This window comes from Sciurus carolinensis, chromosome 8, assembly GCF_902686445.1.
Source record: "Sciurus carolinensis chromosome 8, mSciCar1.2, whole genome shotgun sequence".
Lineage (NCBI taxonomy): Eukaryota > Metazoa > Chordata > Mammalia > Rodentia > Sciuridae > Sciurus > Sciurus carolinensis.
This window is the reverse complement of record NC_062220.1, coordinates 94,677,313-94,697,580: the sequence shown is the minus strand read 5'-3', so window position 1 is coordinate 94,697,580 and position 20,268 is coordinate 94,677,313. Positions and strand designations below refer to the sequence as shown.

At 35.8% G+C, this 20,268-nt stretch overlaps 1 protein-coding gene across 6 annotated transcripts in view; it reads left to right on the top strand.

Moving 5' to 3' along the window:
- The window catches only part of Matcap2 (microtubule associated tyrosine carboxypeptidase 2), a 59,591-nt gene that overhangs the window by 18,760 nt on the left and 20,563 nt on the right, over nt 1-20,268 (top strand). For 5 of the 6 annotated variants that reach the window (XM_047562784.1, XM_047562783.1, XM_047562785.1 and 2 more), the window contains 3 exons: nt 4,708-5,399; nt 19,325-19,468; nt 20,012-20,144. In XM_047562784.1, the coding sequence (XP_047418740.1) occupies nt 4,708-5,399; nt 19,325-19,468; nt 20,012-20,144 (969 nt within the window). The remainder of the gene's footprint in view (nt 1-4,707; nt 5,400-19,324; nt 19,469-20,011; nt 20,145-20,268) is intronic. The other variant, XM_047562788.1, reaches the window with a different exon arrangement.

Sequence of the window (20,268 nt, the reverse complement as noted above, 5' to 3'; positions counted from 1 at the left end):
CAGTGTCACATTAAAAGAGTGTTTACTAATAGAGTAACACTGAAGTGCTCCTGTGGAATTTTTAAGAATCTGAAATACAGTAAAGTTTCTGAGTTCCTGAATGATATTAGCAGTGTCTTTTTATCTCTTTTCCTTAGTATCTGGTATACTGGGTGCTATTTAATTATAGAGGTGTTATAGTCAATAGATTATCTGTTATAAATTTAGACAAATTGGGCAATAAATGTTTTTAAAGATGCTGACTTTTAAAATATGTTTTAAAAACATATAGGACTGGGGTTGTAGCTCAGTAGAGAACTTGCCTAGCATACACAAGACCTGGGTTTGATCCCAAGCACCACAAAAAAAAAGGTGTAATTTATATATACTAAAGTTCACAAGTTTTAAATGTGCCATCTAATGAATTTGTACCTACGTAACCATTGCCCCGAACAAGATATAGAACATTTTCAACACCCAGTAGGCTCCTTTGTACCATCTTCCAGTTTTTGACCCACCCTCAAAAGGTAACCATGATTCTGACTTCTAATATTATAAATTAGTTCTGCCATTTCTAAACTACATATAAATGAAATTATACAGTATAGATAGGCATGGCTTTCTTTACCCAACATTGTCTGAAATTCATCCACTTTGCTGCTTGCAACTTCACTTATATTTCATTGCTATGTAACATTCTGCTGTATGCATGTATCACAAGTTATTCTTTCTACTGTTCTTTTTTTTTTTTTTTTTTTTTTTAATGCTGGGGATTGACCCCAGGGACAGTTAACCATTGAGCCACATCCCACACATCCCAGCCCTTTTTATTTTTTGAGACAGGATCTTCCTAAATTGCTTAGGGCCTCACTAAATTGCTGAGACTGGCTTTGAAGTTGTGATCCTTCTGCTTTAGCCTCCTGAGTTGCTGGGATTACAGGTGTGCGCCACCTTGACTGGCATCTACTATTAATAGTTAATAGATTATTTAAATGATGAAATACTTGATAATATTAGTGTTTATCTTATTCAGGGATTATTTAGTTTTGTTTTACCCTTCTGTGTGTGATCAAATGAACTATTTTGTGCTGTAAATTTATTCCAGGTTCTCAGGTTTTATTAAGTATTAGCGAACCATATGAAATTGCCATTTTAGGCTCGAGGTGTAGCTCAGTGGTGAAGTGCCTGCTTAGCATGTGTAAGGCCCTGGTTGAAAGAAATTGTTATTTTTAACAGGCCAAAATTTGTTGCCTAGTGTTTTTCCAGCAGGCTTTGTGATCTACCTTTTAGACAGGAGGTTCATAATTACTGTGAAACCTCAGCTATTCGGAGTAGTAAAACACGAAGTTTAATGAGCAGTGTTCTCCTTCTCCCTCATTCTTCTAGATGAAGAACAGGAGGCACTGATGGGTGTAATGATTAGGCTAATATTACAAACAGGTCTTTGAAATAGCTGGGAATGGAACCCAGGAATTCTGGTATCCTTTTCTCTTGTTCTAGATACATATTAAGCTTTCATTGTGTTAGTAATTTCAGTATTCACTTACTTCTGAATTTAAAATACTGAGGTAATTAATTTAATGTAATATTATTTGCCCTTTTTTCCTCAGTGTGGTAAACCAGGTTGGGGTAAATGATTTATTTTCTCTGATCAACAAATGATTCACTCCAAGATTTTTTGAAACAGATTGATGATGGCTCTATGTGTTAAAGTATATAATGTCTACCTTTAGAGTGACATATTATGATTTTTAACTATCCTTATTACTTTTGGGGGTAAAATGAGTTATACTTCCTCCAAAAAATTCTGCATATGCTTTAAAAAGTCTTCTCAGGAAAAAGGAGTCAGGGAATAAGATGTTATTTAATAAATTGTATAGACAACCAGAAATATTAATAAGCCTTTTATTATCTTATGCATGTTTAAAAGTAATTTTTTCACAAAATAGACAATAGTATTTAAAATTATAAAAACAGTATTTTAGGTAATAATATAACTAAAATACAATTAGTGTGACTCTGAAAAATTTATATCTGTCTTCTATGAGTTACATGAAGGACCATGTGCCCACTTTTATGAACTTCATGGAATAGCCAGCATTTGGCAGGATTGGCATTTGTTAAATAAATTCGCAGTGGCACTCAGACTACTCAGGAGCAGATGGAGCTTGGAAAGGATGGGTGATAAGCCTCTCCGTAGATCATTAGCAGTGAACTGAAATGCCACAACTCCTAGGGAGAGTGGTTCTGTCAGGCCCCCCTATGCCACCCTCTTTTCCTCCCTCCAGAGTCTTGGCAGGTAATTTAGTATTTTTCTTTTAAAATGAAGGTTACTTGAAGTGGGACAGTATTATGAGTTTGGAGGTCATTGATGCTTTGTGACAAAATAGAAGAACTCAGTGAGATCAGCTCTTTGGTCATAAAGCTACCAAGCCTTCAGAATCAAAGAAACAATCTTTACAGTGAATAATTTTTAAAAATCAGCACAATAGGGTCTGGGGTTGTGGCTCAGTAGTGTGCTCACCTAGCATGAGTGAGTACCTGGGTTTAATCCTCAGCACCACATAAAAGTAAAATAAAGTTATTGTGTCCATCTGCAACTAAAAAAATACACATTTTTTTAAAAATCTACACAATATACATGTAATGAACCATCAAAATAGAACTTCCTCAGAGTAATTTTATTCATTGGTTTTAATTTGGTGTAACTCCCTTTTCAGTATAGAGATGATGAGAAAAGAACCTGATTACCTCCGATCATTTTCTAGCTGCTCCTCCTTCTTACCCTACTTCTCTAGACTTCTGATAACCTTTATTCTTATCTCAGTTCTCTTGATCTTTCCCTTTTGGTTTCTATTTCAGTATCCCTTTCGTTATCATCTCTTGTTTCCTAAACTTGTGGTGTCCTTTTAGGGAAAGTGACATTGTTCTTGGGCATTTGGGCTACAGTCTGTGTCCTGGTGTTCCTTGGCTTATTTGCCTTGCCAGTTTTGACTATCAGTTGGCAACACTTAAGTCTACTAATAAACTGGGATCTACCATCTTGTGGTGAATTTTTTAATTGTCCTGGTTTTTTTTTTACTTATTTAATCTTTAACATTTTTTTCATTGACTTCTGTGCACAATCCACTGTTAACATGACCCTGTGCAATCTAACTGCTACCTCTGAACTTATATATGTTTAGTATGTACATGTGTAGAGGACACTTAGCCCCTTCATACTTTTGTTATTTTTTAGCTACCAGAATTCAAATTCCACATGCTGACCTAGAAAACGTAGTACAGTGACTTTTCATATTTCAGTTGTTACTCTCTACTTGTAACCTGATACTATTTCTTCACCTAAAACTCTATGACTTCTGGGCTTTAAAAACTAACATTTAGAACAGACTTTCTTTACCTTGGCACAATTAACATTTGGGGATTTTTAATATTAATTTGTGTAGGAATCTCTACTGTGAAGGGTATTTAGTATCATCCCTAGCCTCTACCCATAAGATGCCAGTAGCCCCTGCCCAGTGCGACAACCATCATGTCTCTAGGCATTGCCACTTGTCCCCTAACAGACCAACTGACCTGAGTAGAGAACCAGTGGGCAGGGTCTTTCCTGCTACATTACCACTTTTGCAGTGTTCCTCTCATGGAAATATAGAATGATTCCAGAACAATAAATACCTGTATACCAGAATAGTTGGAGAGTGACATGTTTAGAGTCACATTCATTTACTTAGTAAACATTTATTAACAGGGAGTCTTATTCAGATGAGCTGGATTTAAGAGTTTAGAAGTGAGTCTAAAAATTCTTCACATCTATTATGGTTTAGATGTGAGGTACCCCCAAAAAACTCATGTGTGAGACAATGTAGGAATGTTCAGATTTGAAATGATTGGGTTATGAGAACATTAACCCAATCAGTGAATTGATTCCCTGATAGGGATTAACCGAGTGGTAACTGAAGGCAAATAGGTTGTGGCTGGAGGAGGTGGACATTGGGGCATGCCTGTGGGATATATATATTGTATCTGGCAAGTGGAGTCTTTCTCTTGCTTCCTGATCACCATATGAGCTGCTTCTCTTTGCCACACTCTTTTTTTTTTTTTTCAGAATAAAAATACTATCTGTTAAAAGTTATTATTTTTAGAGTCCAAGACAGTCTTTTTTTATTGTCACATGCAGTCTTCATCCCTTTGCCATTAGGTCTATGACCACCCAATCATGCCTAATTTAACATTATTTTGAGGAATATAGTCAGGTCAAATCAATCACAGAGAACACCTCTGGTTCTGCCACACTCTTGTACCATGATGTTCAGCCTCTGCTGGAGGAATGGAGCTGACTGTCTGTGGACTGAGACCTCTGAAACCATGACCCCCCAAATAAACTTTTCTCCTTAAAATTGCTCTTGTCAGGTCTTTTACTCATAGCAGTGAAAAAGCTGACTAAAATAAAGTCCTACCTGGAACCTAATCTAATCCTTTTTACATTATACATTCACTAAAGGAAAGAGAAGTGACAGTGTCTCTCTCTTTTTTTTTTTTTTTTTTTTGGTGAAACTGTCTTTCATAACCAAAGTTTGTAATATATCCTTTTATTATTTAAAATACATTTTCTAAAGATTGTTGCAAAACAAAGTTTATAGAACTTTCAGAAGACTTTTTTGTATAGTAAGCAATTTGCTTCACCTAGTATCTTTGTTATTTCTTTTTTGGTTTTGTTTATTAACACAGAAAAACTTCACTGGCCTGAGCAAGAACTTGCTAAGAAGTCTATTCTAAATGCGGAAGATCCATTGATCATTGACAGCAAAAGAAGCCTTTCACATTTACCTTCTGGAATTCTAAAGGACATTTTCACAACTGGAACAAGTAGTTACAATGTCCTACTACAAAGCAAGGAGGAGAGAAAGCATCATTCACAGAAACAGTCTTCTTCCACCTACTCCAAAAGATGTAGAAAACCCAGCAAATCTAGCTCCCCTCATAGTAAAGAGCCTTGCAGGACGAAAACCCCGGTGCCTGTGGCAAGCAGTGGTACTTGGTACTGCCTGGACAAGCAGCCTGCTGTTTTTGTCACTAGGTCAGTGTCAAGTCCTGTAAGGTTTACACATGATATCTCTGTTACAGGGAACAGCATAGTACTGCCACCTAAACCAAAAAGCAAGGTCAAGCGACGCCATTTTTCCACTCTTCCAAAGCCAAAGCAGCAGCCTCAGTTCTCCAGAAGCTTTGAAAAAGCAGATGACTTTTCTGGAAAGAAATTTTGCATATTGACTGCTATAAAGCCTACCAACTTAGAGAAAGAGAAACTGAGATTCTTCAAGTCTGACTATACCTACAATCCTCAGTTTGAGTATGCTAATCCTGTTCTGCCAAGTGTGTTAGCCAAGCACAGCAACGCATCTAATCGATTTCTTAAGCAGGTAAAATGCCACTTCAGTAGTAGTGTTTCATTTTTATGTAGCTAAGACACTTATGCACCATTTTATAAGTAAAACAAGCTATTTAAAAATATTACAATTATTCATATATATAAAATTAACTTCCTCCTAGGACATTCAGATATGTGACAAGAAATCTCCAGGTAAGTGGTATTGCCAATATGTGAGCAAATTTGTACTAATTTTAATGTATAAAGAATCTATTATATAGACTCTTTGTAACAGGAATCAACTGTTTGGAAAAAAGCTTCAGATTCTGGTTCCACGCTTTCCTTTAAGGAGTTTCAAATTTGTGACCCATTATCCAGGCCACAGACAAGTGTTGGGTAGCCCACACCTTATTTTTGTTTTCTAGTTGATTTTTTAATGTCTTAATGTCTTTTTTAATGTCATGCAATCTCTGGTTCTGCTAAGTTGGTTCATTCACTGAGTTAGGTTCCTATAGGTATCTTGGAGACCCTAACTTGATTCTTCCCCATGAACCTATTAATGCTTCACTAAAATTATTAATCATCACCTAATATTTAAGTATTCATTTAAAGAAGAAAATAATAGGATTTTAAAAATTAACTCCAAAATTGGTAGATCATAACATGAATAAGAATAATACTTTCTAAATTGCTTACTTTAGACCTTGGCACATAGTGTGTTTTACAGAACTGTAATAAATTTCAAAATTTCACTGAAGTATTTGAGGAGAAATTAGCTGATGTTTACCTAAAGGGCATAGTTTGTTTTTTTTAAAATTTATTTTTATTGTAAACAAATGGGATACATGTTGTTTCTGTATGTACATGGAGTAAAGGCATACCATTTGTGTAATCATACATTTACATAGGGTAATGGTGTTTGATTCAATCTGTTATTTTTTCCTCCCCCCCCCACCCCTCCCACCCCTCTTTTCCCTCTATACAGTCCCTCCTTCCTCCATTCTTGCCCCCCTCCCATCCCCCAAGGGGCATAGTTTTGAAATCATAAAGGCAGACTACATTTGCTTAAATTTACTTTGAACAGGTTTTTTTTTTTTTTTTTTTGGCGGTACTGGGGATCGAACTCAGGGCCTTGTGCTTGCAAGGCAAGCACTCTACCAACTGAGCTATCTCCCCAGCCCTGAACAGGTTTTTATAATACATTAGCTTCAACTTGGCTTTGTCAGTGATTGAAGGATCTGTTTCTAGAATAGGTAAAACTGCACCATTCCATTTCCATGTGGTGCCTGCCCTATTTTTTAGTATTTTTGCTGAAAACAGTGTAGTCTTTTGTCTTCTGGTCAGTAGTTATTTTTTTCCTTTTTATTGTAAACAATATGAAATCTGGCCAGTCTTTTGAAGCCATTATCTTTTGGGTTTTGCTTTTTTAGAGGGTTCTGGGGTTCGAACCCAGAGCCAGGCAAGCACTACACTACTGAATCATATCCTGAGTTCTTGAAGCCATCATCTAAACCTTACTTTAGTATTAAAGTAATTTTAAGCAGGCTATCTCTTTTCCTTTGTTAGAAGAAATTTTTTCTGCTTATGTACTTTTCCATTGGCATTCATTATTTTTTTTTTTTCATATGTACTGTTTTGGGATGGGAGAGGGCAGTATTAATAGAGCAATTATACATTTAGGTTCTACTACTTCTCTAATGAATAAGATGAAATAAAGACAAAGTGTAAAGAGGTCATTATGATGGTTAAATGAGATAAGGCTTAGGCATATATAGCATTTAGCATAGTAAAGCTTTGCTATTTTTATTCCTATTTTGGCAGTCATTTATTTTTTTATGTGTATGTAAATTGTAATTGATTGAACAGGGCTTTAATGAATTTAAAATTTTTAATTACAAAAATGCTATTTACTTTCTTCCCCTTGAGTGCTGAAGAAATGGGCTGAGATTTATTTACCAATTGTCTTTGATTTGGAATCTGGTAGACCCCAGCCCTGCCAATTGGGAAAGAGATTTACCACCATTAGATCAAAATGAATGCTTTTTCATATCCCTTCTAGACAATTTGAAAACATCAGCAGCCTCACAAATTAAGAATTGACACTGCTTGACCTGTGACTTTATAATCTATTTTAACCTGATTTTAGTTGCAGGAGATTAAACCTGTCCCTGAATTGCTTCAAAGTAGCACCAGCCGTCCTACCTGGCTTGTACCTCAAATGCCCCTTTTGAGGAAATGCTCTTAACAAATGCCAGATCTATTGTTGAAACCACTTCAATAAAATAAATTTATAGAACAAGGCCCCTGGAAAAGCATGCTTAAATTGCTATTCAGGATATGATTTAATTTTGACACATATCATACATCCTTCCCCTCCCCAGCTGTGAAGCTAAAGCAGCAGCTTCAGGGTTAGTCTCCAAGATGTAGAAATGTCCTTGTCAGCCCCCAACAGATAGAATGACTGTTATCTTCTTCAGTGCACAGACAGGCAGAACAGTAAGCCTACCAGAGTGGAACCAAGGGTAGTGCTCAGTTTTTGGCTATCCCCAGTTGGTCTTCTCAGCATTGTCGAGTTGTTCCAGGACTCAGCTTTTCCTGGTCTGGACAGTAGGCCCCAGAGAAGGCACTCAGGCCTACCCTAACATAAAGACTGTTCTGAGAACAGTCTCTTTCTTTTAGAGTTTCTAGTATAAATAGAATAAGTAATTCATTGTTGTATTAAAACACACATAATAAATATATACATAAAATCACATATCATATCATGCTCTAAAGCAAGACAAGTGTTTTTGTTTTTTGTTTTGGTATCTGGGATTAAACCAGGGGTACTTTACCTCTGAGCCACAAACCCAACCCTTTTTATTTTGATACAGGGTTTGCTAAGTTGCTTAGGGCCTCTCTAAATTGCTGAGAGTGATTTTGAATTTGTGATGCTCCTGTGTCAGTCTTCCAAGTCACTGGGATTACAGATATGTGCCACCACACACAGCCATTTTCCTTTTTTGATAGAAAACTTTTTATTTGGAAATAAAATGCCTGTGATTTAACACAGAGGAGCTTTACCACTGAGCTACATCCACAGTCCTTTTTATCTTTTGTTTTGAGACAGGGTCCCACTAATTTGCTTAGGGCCTAGCTAAATTGCTGAGGCTGGCCTTGAACTTGTGATTCTCCTGCCTTAGCCTCCCCAAGTTGCTTAGATAACAGTCCTGCTACCATGCCTGGCTGACCTAATATTTCTTTAAAGCTGAGTTATCATTATAGCAGAATTAAAATAGTATTTTAAGCATGTGCTGTACCACTGAGTTACACACCCAGCCCTGTTTGAAATAGTATTTACCTTCATAGACTTCAAATTGTCAAAACAGTGAAGAGGAAGAAAAAGCAAGGATTCTTTACTTTGTACCTCTCCGTAGATGACATGATTTTCTGTTAGCAAATCTTTCACAGATACTCTGAAATTATAAAACTTTTTTTAAAGGTTATTTTGGGTTTAGTTTGTTCTGTAGTCACTTTGTATAGTAGATTGGAAAAGTGGGATCATTTCTTAACCTAGTAGCTAGAAAGATCAGAGATGGAAACACCCCAATCAGATTGTATGTCCCTAGAAGAAAGTAGGACCTTATTGAAAGGCTTTGGTGATTTGCCTTTAGAAACTCAGCTAACATGTACATTCTTAGGCTCTTAACAGTTTTTCCTACAAAACAGCTTGAATATGTGCTTTTTATTGTAAGTGATAAAAAATAATCTGCAATACTAAGCCATTTATAAATAATCTCAGAAGCAGTTACACTCTCATTTTCCCCCCTCACCTTTGTATACATCTAGACTACCTAGTACCCTGACAACACAGAATGCGGAATGGGAGACCCAAGATTCCAAGGGAAGGAGTAAGCTGCAAGTGACATTTTCTTTCTTTGCCTGGCTTTCTCATTTATTGAAGGAAGGCTCAATGTCTATTATCTGTTTACTTCTGGGTTCTACATATGTAGAATATAATTTGTTGAAATACTTTGATTTGTTTCTTTTTGTCATACTCATCATCTGCAGTTCATGCTATACAAAATGGATTATTGGCAAAGTATGTTGCTGCCTTCAGTCTCTCCCTGCTTTTGACACTGCTCTCAGTGTCTTTCTAAAGTGCAAGTTTTGGTTGTATAACTTCTTTTCCTGAAAAACTTCAGGGCTCCTCATAATTTAGGTTAAAGTTCAAAAATCTTTTGCACTGGCTTCAAGACCTTATACCAAAGTCAACTTCATAATGATCCTATAGATCATATAAATAATCTGTCATTGTGTCCATCCCCACTTACCATTTTTAAGTTTGTTGTCTTCACCAGTAAATTGACCTTCTTGCTAGCAGTATATTTTACTTATTTCTACTATTCCAGAATTGAAAGCAGATTCTGGCACTGAGTTTCCTAAGGTATTTCACTTTCTTTGGTTTCTGTATACTCTGGCAGTATTATATTTCTTTTGCCTAAAATGCTTTTTGTTTCCTCTAATCTCTTACTTCTGTTTACTCTTTTTCTACCATCTCCCAATTCAACTCCATCAGAATAAAACTGTTATATTTCATCTCTGCCAGTCCAATGATAGGACAGGAACTCATGATCTAAAATATATATATCAGTGATTGGCACATAGAAGTTGACCATAAAGATGAATGAAGGAGTGACTGAATAAATGGATGGCCTTTTTTGCTGCTATGCTGGAAATTTAGTGAAGTACTTTATAAATAATCAATCTGTGACTGATGGTCAGCTTTCCAAATTTGTGACCCAAGGGTCAAATTCAATCTACACATATTTTTTTCTTGGCCAGCATAGAGGTTTTAAAACTTTGGAATGTAAAGGTGTTGTTTTGTTGCATCTCCAAAAATCTTATAACCCAATAGCATTGTATAATAGTTAACTGCTTACAAATAAATACATTTGAGAGTGTAACCTTTTGTGCAGTGTCCTATTGGTTTATAACTGCAGTACAAATGGAGGATTAATGATCTGATTGAGTAATCACCTTATATACCTAATTTGCTATCTAGAAACAATAGCCACCATTGAAAACTCATTTAGTATTTTGAATTTTGCCTTTCATTCTGAGAATATCAGTACCAGAATGTGTGTGTGTGTGTGTGTGTGTCTGTGTGTCCCATGTGCATCTGAAGTAACTATTTTCAAACTGTTCTGAGGAACACTAATAAGGGGGCCATATAAGTTGGACAACATAAGATCCTGTATTCATCTCTCAGATTCATAGTAAACACTTGGGAGAGACATTTGTTTAACTCTATTTAAACAATATTTTCCATGCTCATTTGAGTAGGGAACCTTTAAAAAATGATCATGTAGCCCACTTTCCCTCAAGAAACAGTTTGCAAAAACCGGCCTAAAGAAAAGGACTATCCGAGCTGGGGTTGTGGCTCAGTGGTAGAGCACTTGCCTAGCATGTGTGAGGCGCTGGGTTGAATCCTCAGCACCACATAAAATTAAATAAATGTGTTCATCTGCAACTAAAAAAAGAAAAGGACTACCTAATCTCCTAGAGGTTATTCAGTATTTGATGGAGGGTTGGGGTGTTCTAGATTTTAGAATTTTCTGAAAAGGAGAGGAATGAAGGGGGTATTAAGATTAAAAAAATGTTTTGGTAGTTGTAGATGGCAGAATGCCTTTATTTTATTTATTTATTTTTTTGTGGTGCTGAGATTGAACCCAGTGCCTCACACATGCTAGGCAAGCACTCTGCCACTACTCTACAGCCCCAGCCTGAAATTAATTATAACAAGGAAGGAAAAAATTTTGAATAAAAAGTTAGAAAGCAAACCAGTTACGTTAAATTCTAAAATTACTACCCAGCAGTCTTCTGCCAAAACTTAAGTACTGTACAGTCATATGAGAAATAGATTAGCTAACACATCCAGCCCCTCACACAACCCTGGGAGTTAAGTAGAGCTAGGATTTTCATCTCCATTTTGCTAACCCTGAGAAAGATAAAACAGCATTCCTGCAATCACACAGTCTGTAAACAGTGGGGCCGTAATGTAAAACCAGATCTGATGTCTAGTCTTTCCACAGTGTCACCCTACCTCATATTATCAGTGTCCCCATTGTATATAGTTTTTCACTAAGTGAAAACCACAGTTGAAAAGTGAGAAGTTTTTTAGCACATGACTATTGAAGTGGCTCATGACTGATGGTCAGATTTCCAAATTGCTAAATAGTAAATAAAATAAGCAAGTAAACCAAAAGTTCATTTAGCAGAATATTGAGATTTTTCAGAAAATTTGTTATGTCATCCAAGACAATGCTGAAAGTTTTATAGAAATTTTTCATTTTATGAATTAAGAATTTAAATGTTTTATTATGTTATTTGATTACTCTTCCTTTTTAATGATAACTTCATTAAAATATTCACATGCTATACAGTTCACCCATTAAAAGTATATGGTTTAGTGGTTTTTAGTATATCTACTTATGCTACATCACCACTAATTTCAGTATTTCATGACCCAAAAATGGTCTGTACCCAGGAACTACCACTCTGCATTCCTTACCAACCTCCCAGCCCCTCAGCAAGTACAGTCTGCTTTCTGTCTTCATGGATTTGCCTATTCTGGACATTTTACTTAAACAGAATCATTTAATGTGTATTTTTGGGGGTCCTTTATGATTGGCTTCTTTCATTCGTCCTGTTTTCAAAGATTCATCCATGTTGTATGTGTATTTTTTACTGAATAATATTTCATATATGGGTTTAATACATTCTGTGCATTCATCACTTGATAGACGTTTGGATTGTTTCCATTTTTTGGTTATCATGAATAATGCTGCTGTAAGCATTTGGGTATAAATTTTTTTGTGGGCATCTGTTTTTAGTTATCTTGGATGCATACCTACTACTAGTGGATTTGCTGATACTTATGATAACTTCATGTTTTAACCTTTTAAGTAACTAGTGGACTGTTTTCCAGGGTAACTGCACCGTTTTACTTTCCCACCAATAGTGTATAAAGGTTCTGGTTTCTCCATATCCTTATTAACTCTTGTTTTGTTTTGTTTTTTTCCTATAGTCATCTGTGAAGTGGTGTCTCATTGGATTTTGATTTGTATTTCCCTGGTAGCTAATGATGTTGAACATTTTTTCACATGCTTATTGGCCATTTATATATCATCTTTGGAGAACTGTCTTTGGAAACTTCACATTTTTTAAAATTTTTTGTTAATGAGTTGCAGAAATTCTTTTTTATTTGTTTATTTATTTTTTTGATATTGGGGATTGAACCCAGGGGCACTTAACCACTGAGCCACATCCCCAGCCTTTTTATTTTTTATTTTGAGACAGGATCTCACTAAGTTGCTGAGACTTTGAACTTTCAATCCTCCTTCCTCAGCCTCCCGAGTCACTAGGATTGCAGGTGTGCACCACCACAACTGGCTGAGAATTCTTAATATATTCTTGATCTAATTCCCTTGTTAGATATGAAATTTGCAAACATATTCTCCCATTTCATAAGCTGTCCTTTTATTTGTTGATGCTGTCTTTTGAAGTACAAAAGGTTTTGATTCTAATAAAGTAAAACTTGTGTGCTTTTGGTATTATATCTAAGAGCCCATTGCCTAATCCAGGGTAATGAGAATTATGTAAGTGCCTTCTCTAAGGATTTTATAGCTTTGGCTCTTCCATTTAGATCTTTGATCCATTTGACTTAATTTTTGTGTTTGAGGTAAGGGCCCAAGGTTTTTTGTTTTTTTCCTTTTTTGAGGTACTGGAGATTGATGTACAAGGCCTTGCACATGCTAGGCAAGCACTCCACCACTGAGCTACATCCCTGACCCTTTTTATTTTATTTTGAGACAGTTTCCCCAGTTTGCCCAGGCTGCTTTGAACATGGCAGCCCTTCTGCCTCAGCCTCCTGAGTAGCTGACATTAGGGTGTGTGCCACCATGTCTGGCTCCAAGATACAGTTTTACTAGAACTGATGAAAGTACTTCAAAACTATGACATGACATGACTTTAACCTTATGAATAATGTTGATGATTTGTTTTGTGTGGTGTTATAAATAACATCCAGATGAGGAGAGAAAACATTTCCTTCACAAGGAACATTGCTCATTTTATATTTATTTCCTCTTTGGTCTAGGTTTCAGCTGTCTGAAAATTGATTTATTTTGATGCCTATGAGATATTCAAAGCTTTATTTAAAATGTTATCCTCTTATTCTAAAAGAGAGAAGGATTCAGAAAGGATTTTTTCTGAGATTATTAATAATTTAGCAAAAATTATGGGGAGTATTTTGCTCATTATTATTATTATTTTTCACATAAGGGAGTTTATTGAGCAAACAGAATGTCTCCCTGCAGGGTAAGAGAGGAAAAGAGAAAGGGTGCGTGCTAGGAGGAGAGAGAAAGCAAGTGAGTAGGAGAGAGAAAGCATCTGCTCATTATTTTTAAAAAGGCAAAAAGTATGTTCGGTGGTCTGTTTCAACTCAGTTTTTAGCAAGAAATATCTTACCTGATGATGCATCTTTTAATTTTCAAGAGTAGCTACTCTTACACACTTTTCTAACATGGTAATGGAGGAGTTGTCCTATTGCTCTGATGAACACAAAGGGAAGATCCAAAGTCAGATTCCTGCAGACTAGGGGACTGGACCTGGACAATGGGGATAGGTGTGTGTATACTAAGATGTTCTAGTTCCAGGAGTTTTAAAACTGATTTTTAAAAAGAATGGAAAAACAAAACAAAATGAAAAACAAAAAGCAAAATGTTTTGTTGCATTGTTTACTTTAATATTTGTTATTTGTAGAATTGGAAGGAAACAATATATTTGATATCTGTGGATAAATCTGGGTTGAATTTTGACATGGATGAGGAAAATGGCTGCTTCCTCCGTGAGTTGACCTCAAGAATGTGAGGCACGTAAGCCCTTTTTCTACCAGCAATCTGCCCTGCCTAAAATTCTTCTTATAGAAAACATTCATTTGCGTTTTTAAACTTAGTTTTTTTTCATGTGCTCCCTTTTTTAATGCAAATATCCCAGAGAAGGGATATCAATGACTACTAGACAAGTGGGACAAGGTAATCAGATGGTGAGTGGGAAGGCCCAACGATTCCAAAGTAGGAAGGATTTAAATATAAAAATAATATATATTCAGCATAAAAACTTAGAAAAATTGAACTGAGTTTTGCAGCTCAGTGGTAGAGTGCTTGCCTAGCACATGTAAGTCCCTGACTTCAGCACCCAGCATGGCAAAAATAAACAGACAAACTTAGAAAATATGGGAAAAAGAATTAAAATTCCATAATTCTGCCATTCACAGATAACCACTACTAACATTTTAGTGTATTTTTGCTTCTCCCAGGCCTCTTATTCATAATTAAGGTTAGTGTGTTTCTGCTTACTTATTTTTTAAATGTTTTAGTTGTAGATGGACACAATACCTTTATTTTGTTTACTCATTTCATGTGGTGCTGAGGATTGAACCCAGAGTTCCACACGTGGAAGGCAAGTGCTCTACAACTGAGCCACGATCCCAACCCTTCTGCTTACTTATGATAAGCATTTTCTCATATCCTTAAACATTGTCAACATTTCTTTTATGTCAACCTCATTTTTAAATGACTATATATTTCTTAAAGGTTGTACAGTTCCAGGCACAGTGCTGCATGCTTATAATCCCAGCTATTTTAGAGACTGAGGCCAAGAGGATCACAAGTGCCAAGGCAACCAGAGTAACTTGGTGAGACCCTGTCTCAAAATCAAAAACAAAAAGGGGTTTGGAATGTAGCTCAGTGGTAGAGTGACCCTGAATCAGTCCCCAGTACCACTTAAAAGAAAAAGAAAAATAAAGGATTTATAGTTATTGACTTGTTGTTCCCCACTGGGTTTTTTTTTTATTAATATCAGAGAAATATTTTTTGTGGTAGTCGATCACTCTGGGGGTCTTCCTGCATGGAGCCTGTTAGAAGGAGGCCCTACTTAGCGAGCTGTGCAGTAGAGATTATATCTTTTTCACAACAGCTTATGGACATCCTGATGTGTCCCAGAGTGTTTTATTTTCATTAACTTAGAAGATAATGGAAACTTTTTTTGAGAAAATAATTTTTATTTATGTACAGATAGTGAAATTTACTCATTGTAGGTATACCTTGCAGTCCCTTCCCTTCCCTGATCTCTGTCTCTAGTGGCCATTTGATCAGTTTACTCCAGTCTTCATAAATAAGAAAAGTTTTCTTTAACTTCGAATATTGTTCCATTTATTTTAGGTTTTTCTTCATTCGTAATTAATGTATTTAATATTAGCTATCTATGTTTAATATATCTCAACTTCCCTCTTTTTCTCAATACCCACCCCTGCCGAGGATTCTTGAAGGTTATCATTGTTTCATTAATTTGTTAAATGAAGCTTGTAATTTCTGAAATTTTATTGTTTTCTACAGAATACATTAGGTTGAACCATACAAAACTGCTCATATTTGATCATCATATAATAGTAATGTGTCCCAGGGTTCAATCCCCAATACCAAAAATAAAACAAAACAAAACTACCTTTGACCATAAGTCTTCAAGTAAGGGAACCATACCTTTCAGAGTGCAATGCATCACTCTTTTTCCCTCTTCATCCATCTTTTTTCTCCAATTCATTTTCTCTGGAGCTATATCCTATATTAGGAAATGTAGTATTCTGTTTAACATAGGTGATAATAAAATTAGAGGTTTGACATGAAATTCATCACTCCTAAACATGTTATTCACATTGAGGTGTGGAAAACCTGATTCTCCCAAGTGGTTGAGTCTATGAACTTCCTTCCTCCTTTTGTTAAAGAATAGGTTTTTTTTCTCCTGATCATAGCACTAACATATGCATGTTCAAAATTTAAAGCATTTTAAAACATCTGAAAAATACAAATAATAAGCATCCATGCAACTGTTTCCCATTTATGAACATCAGCCTTTGAGTAGATCCTTCCGGGCTTCCATGAACTTTTATTTGGTTTTTGTTTTTGTTTTTCTTTTTCATAGTACTGGGGTTCAAACTCAGGACACTGAAACACCGAGCTACATCCCCAGCCCTTTTTATTTTTTGAGACAGGGTCTGAATAAGTTGCTCAGAGTGACCTTAAAATTGTGATCCTCCTGTCTCAGCCTCCTTAATAAATGTGATTACAGATGTGTGCCACCACACTGGCCCTTCCATATGCCTTTTTAAATTACTCTTTTCCTTTTTTAAAAATTGGGATCATACTCAAAATTTTTATGGCCTTCAGTCAAGAAGCTGCATGAGGCCAGAGGTATAGGTAAATAAAAGAGTGCATGTTTAACATGCACAAGGCCTTAGGTTCAGTTCCTACCACCAAAAACAAAATGAAAGAAAGAAGTTGTAAGAGGAAGAAGTCATAACACAAAATTATTCACTGTTGAAGTGACTGATTCATTACCACTCAACATGCTTTTTCTCTTAAAATTTGGCTTAGTCTTACCCATCCAATCATTGTCTCTTGTCTCCATGTTGTGGGGTATCAATGCAGATAAATTGGGAAGTTATTTCTTGAGATCAGTAAAGGATGCTGCAGATCTCTATGATCAGACAGATCACTGGTTGGACCAGTTGAAAAACAAAGGAAGAGAAGAATCAATGGATGGTAACAGTGTATGCACTTCAAAGAAGAAAAATGAATGTAAAATGATACTTAATATTTAATGATGAATATTAAAATGTGCTTTCAGACACATTGATGTAGTTCTCATATAGTGTTGCCACCATAGTAGTGCCATGGAAGTAAATCCAGATGAAACAAAGGAGGTGATGTGCTACTGTATGTTAATCACTCTGATAAAAAAGTTACATTCTCTCATTGCAAAAAATCCCACCATTTTATTTATTCTTTGATCTGTGATAACAAGGAACACCTGTATATTTCTTACTTCTCTAGACTATTTTATCTTGCTACTATAAACAGTAACTAGATAGCCACATTTTCCTATTGAATAAGCATATGCCTAGAAAAACCAATTTTCTCTGAAATTAAATTCATGCTTAAAAAACCTTGAAGCAGAAATTATAGTGAAAAAATTAACCTTTTTTAAGTCTTATCAGTCCAATGTAGAAGGTATCACTCTACTTTCTTTTGCAGTTCTTAAAACCAAATATTCCACAATTTTTCACTGTTTGATAAGTATGTGACTGGTGACCATTAGACTAGAGTACACACTGTATCTTTGCTAATGGGTTTTTAAGTATTGCTAATTTGCACTTTTAATTATCCTAGATGTCATATAAATAACTCGGCCTCCAGAGCACTTCTGCTGTATTTGCCATTCTCTAAGACTTTCTCACATTTTACTATATTTGAATTACCTGAGGATCTTATTAGGATGCAGATTTTGATTTATTGGGCACGAGGGTGGTAGGAGTCAAAATTCTACCTTTAGGATCAGCTCCCAACCATGCCAGTGCTACTGGCTTTTGGACCACACTTTGTTTGAATAACAAGGCTTTCATTAATAGTTTTGGAAACAGAAGCCAGGCAGAACCTCTTGAAGCCATTTCTTGTTCTGATAATTGTCTGATACAGTGGGGATATGTGTGTTGAATTATGACTTGCAGTATATGAAATTTTCTCTTATTTTTTCTGTCAGGCATGTTATTTATAGTGGTGGTATTTGTAAAGAATGGTAACATACTAATGATGATAGAATGGTTAATATGTATTGACTGGTTTTTGTGGCCCAGATGCTGCTTAACAGAAGTTGACTAAATTTTCTCAATAAAGCTGTGAAGTAGACGTTATTATTGTTAATCCTCCTTTACAAAGGAGGAGACTGAAACACAGGTTCAGTGGTTTGCTCATGTAACAGCTAGAAGGTAAACACGCCAGGATGTCAGCTCGGCTTGTCCAATTCAAGAGTTCATACCTTTAATCTTGTTACTAGTCTGATATAGTCCAGAAATTTATATAAACATATACATGAATTTTCTAGTTCTTTCACAGTTCACATGAGATAATGTTTGAATTTTCCAGTTTCTTTCCTAAAAGGCTTCTGAAGTACAATTTTCTTCTTTATGTTTTGCTTTCTTATGACTTTCCCACAGATACTGAAGACTTGTAATTTGTTACTAGATTTTTTTTAGCCTCCATTTTGCATATGTGTATTTGGGAAAAATATTTTAACTTTCCTATTGCTTTATTGTGAAAAATTATAAAGAATAAACAGTAGTAGTACCATACCCTGAATGAAAGCTAAAAGATCTTACTAAGGTTTAGACTATGTTTTCTGCCAGAGTAGCCCAGGAAAATAACATCTTATAGCTTGTCACAGAAAACTAGTTGATTCTGTGTGTGTGTGTGTATGAGAGAGAGAGAGAGATATAGAGAGAGAGACAGAGACTAGGGGTGCTCCACCACTGAGCTACATTCCCAGCCCTTTTTATTTTAAGACAGTGTCTCACTAAGTTGCCCAGTTTGGCTTTGAAGTTGGGAATCCTCCTGCCTCAGCCTCCTGAGTACTGGGATTACAGGCGTGTTCCACTGTGCCCGCCAGTTCTGTAGTACATTCTTAAAATTTTGAAGTTTTTTTTTTTTTACTCCAATTGGTAATTGTATGTAGTGACTACTGTAGAGTCATACCTTCTACTCTAAGCTCTTCTGCCAAACCTCCAAATGATTTTAGAGAAGCCAAGAACTTCTCTGCCCAATTTCTCAGCCTAGCAGATGTCAGCACTATATATAGCACTTGAACTGATTTGTTAAGGAGAAAAGAATACAGGGAAAGAGAGTATTTCTAAGTGTACAGGCAAGTTAGTGGAAATTGAGTAGAAATTAGTTTAGCTTAGAAAAATGTGTTACTTCATTTGCAGGTTAATTTCATAGTCAATAAGCCAGAATAGGTCATGATAAAAAAGATCATAACTATCTTATTATTCATCTCAAAGTAATATCAGGCGCTATATACTTTCATTATCTTTTTCTTTTACAGTCCATCAATATTATGGAACTAACTTTACAGAAATATGGAAGTTATGAAAAATTTGAACAAGCCACTGGTGGTAGTTTATTATCTAAACCTCGAATCTGGAATCATGTTAGGAAGTACATGATGAAGGAAGGCTGCCTGGGAGAGGTATGGATCATGAGTGAACACAGGAGTTGACTGTGGCATTCTAAGACTCAGACAATGCCACATAATTATTTTCTGCAGGTTTTGTTTGCCAACACTATTTTACTCATCCTATTAGTCACCGAGATTTCTCACTAATAAATATTTTAAGTTCCTCTTGTCTCGAATTGTCTTGATGTATTCCATTTCTTCCTGTTTTTCTTCTTTTATTACTGACATTTCTATATAGCTTGTCGGATTATGTGAAAAACTTGTTAAATGAGGAGTTTTTCCCGAGAGCCTCTCTTGTTAGTAGTCTGATCTTAGTGGCCAATCTCAGAGCCTTGGCACTGGCAACAAGCAGAAATCTGTTGGTCCTTTTGCATCATTTTAGCCAGGGGCTATTTGAGAGACCCCACAGGTAAAATTTTAAGTTCTCTGTTGTTTTCTGTAAAAGTTTTTTTCCCCTTGCCCCTTTATATTTTGTTTATGTGTGTGTGTGTGTGTATATTTGTGTGTGTATGTATATTTATATATATATATTGTCACCTACCCCTTGCTCCTTAGATTGTAGTTCATCTCACTGAGGACCTACTTTCCCGTGCTTCAATGACAGTAGTAAATGGATGTCCAACACTGACCATCAACGTTTCTACTGCACGTGAGCATTGGCTGGAGGGAATGCTGAGGCACGAAATAGGTAGGAGCAACCCTTTTCTTTTTTTTTTTTTTTTTCCTATTTGTAATATCAGAAATTAGCTCCAAAGAATTGTTCTTAGTAGTATTTAGCAAAAAATCATGAGGTTTTTAAGCTTCAGTTAGAC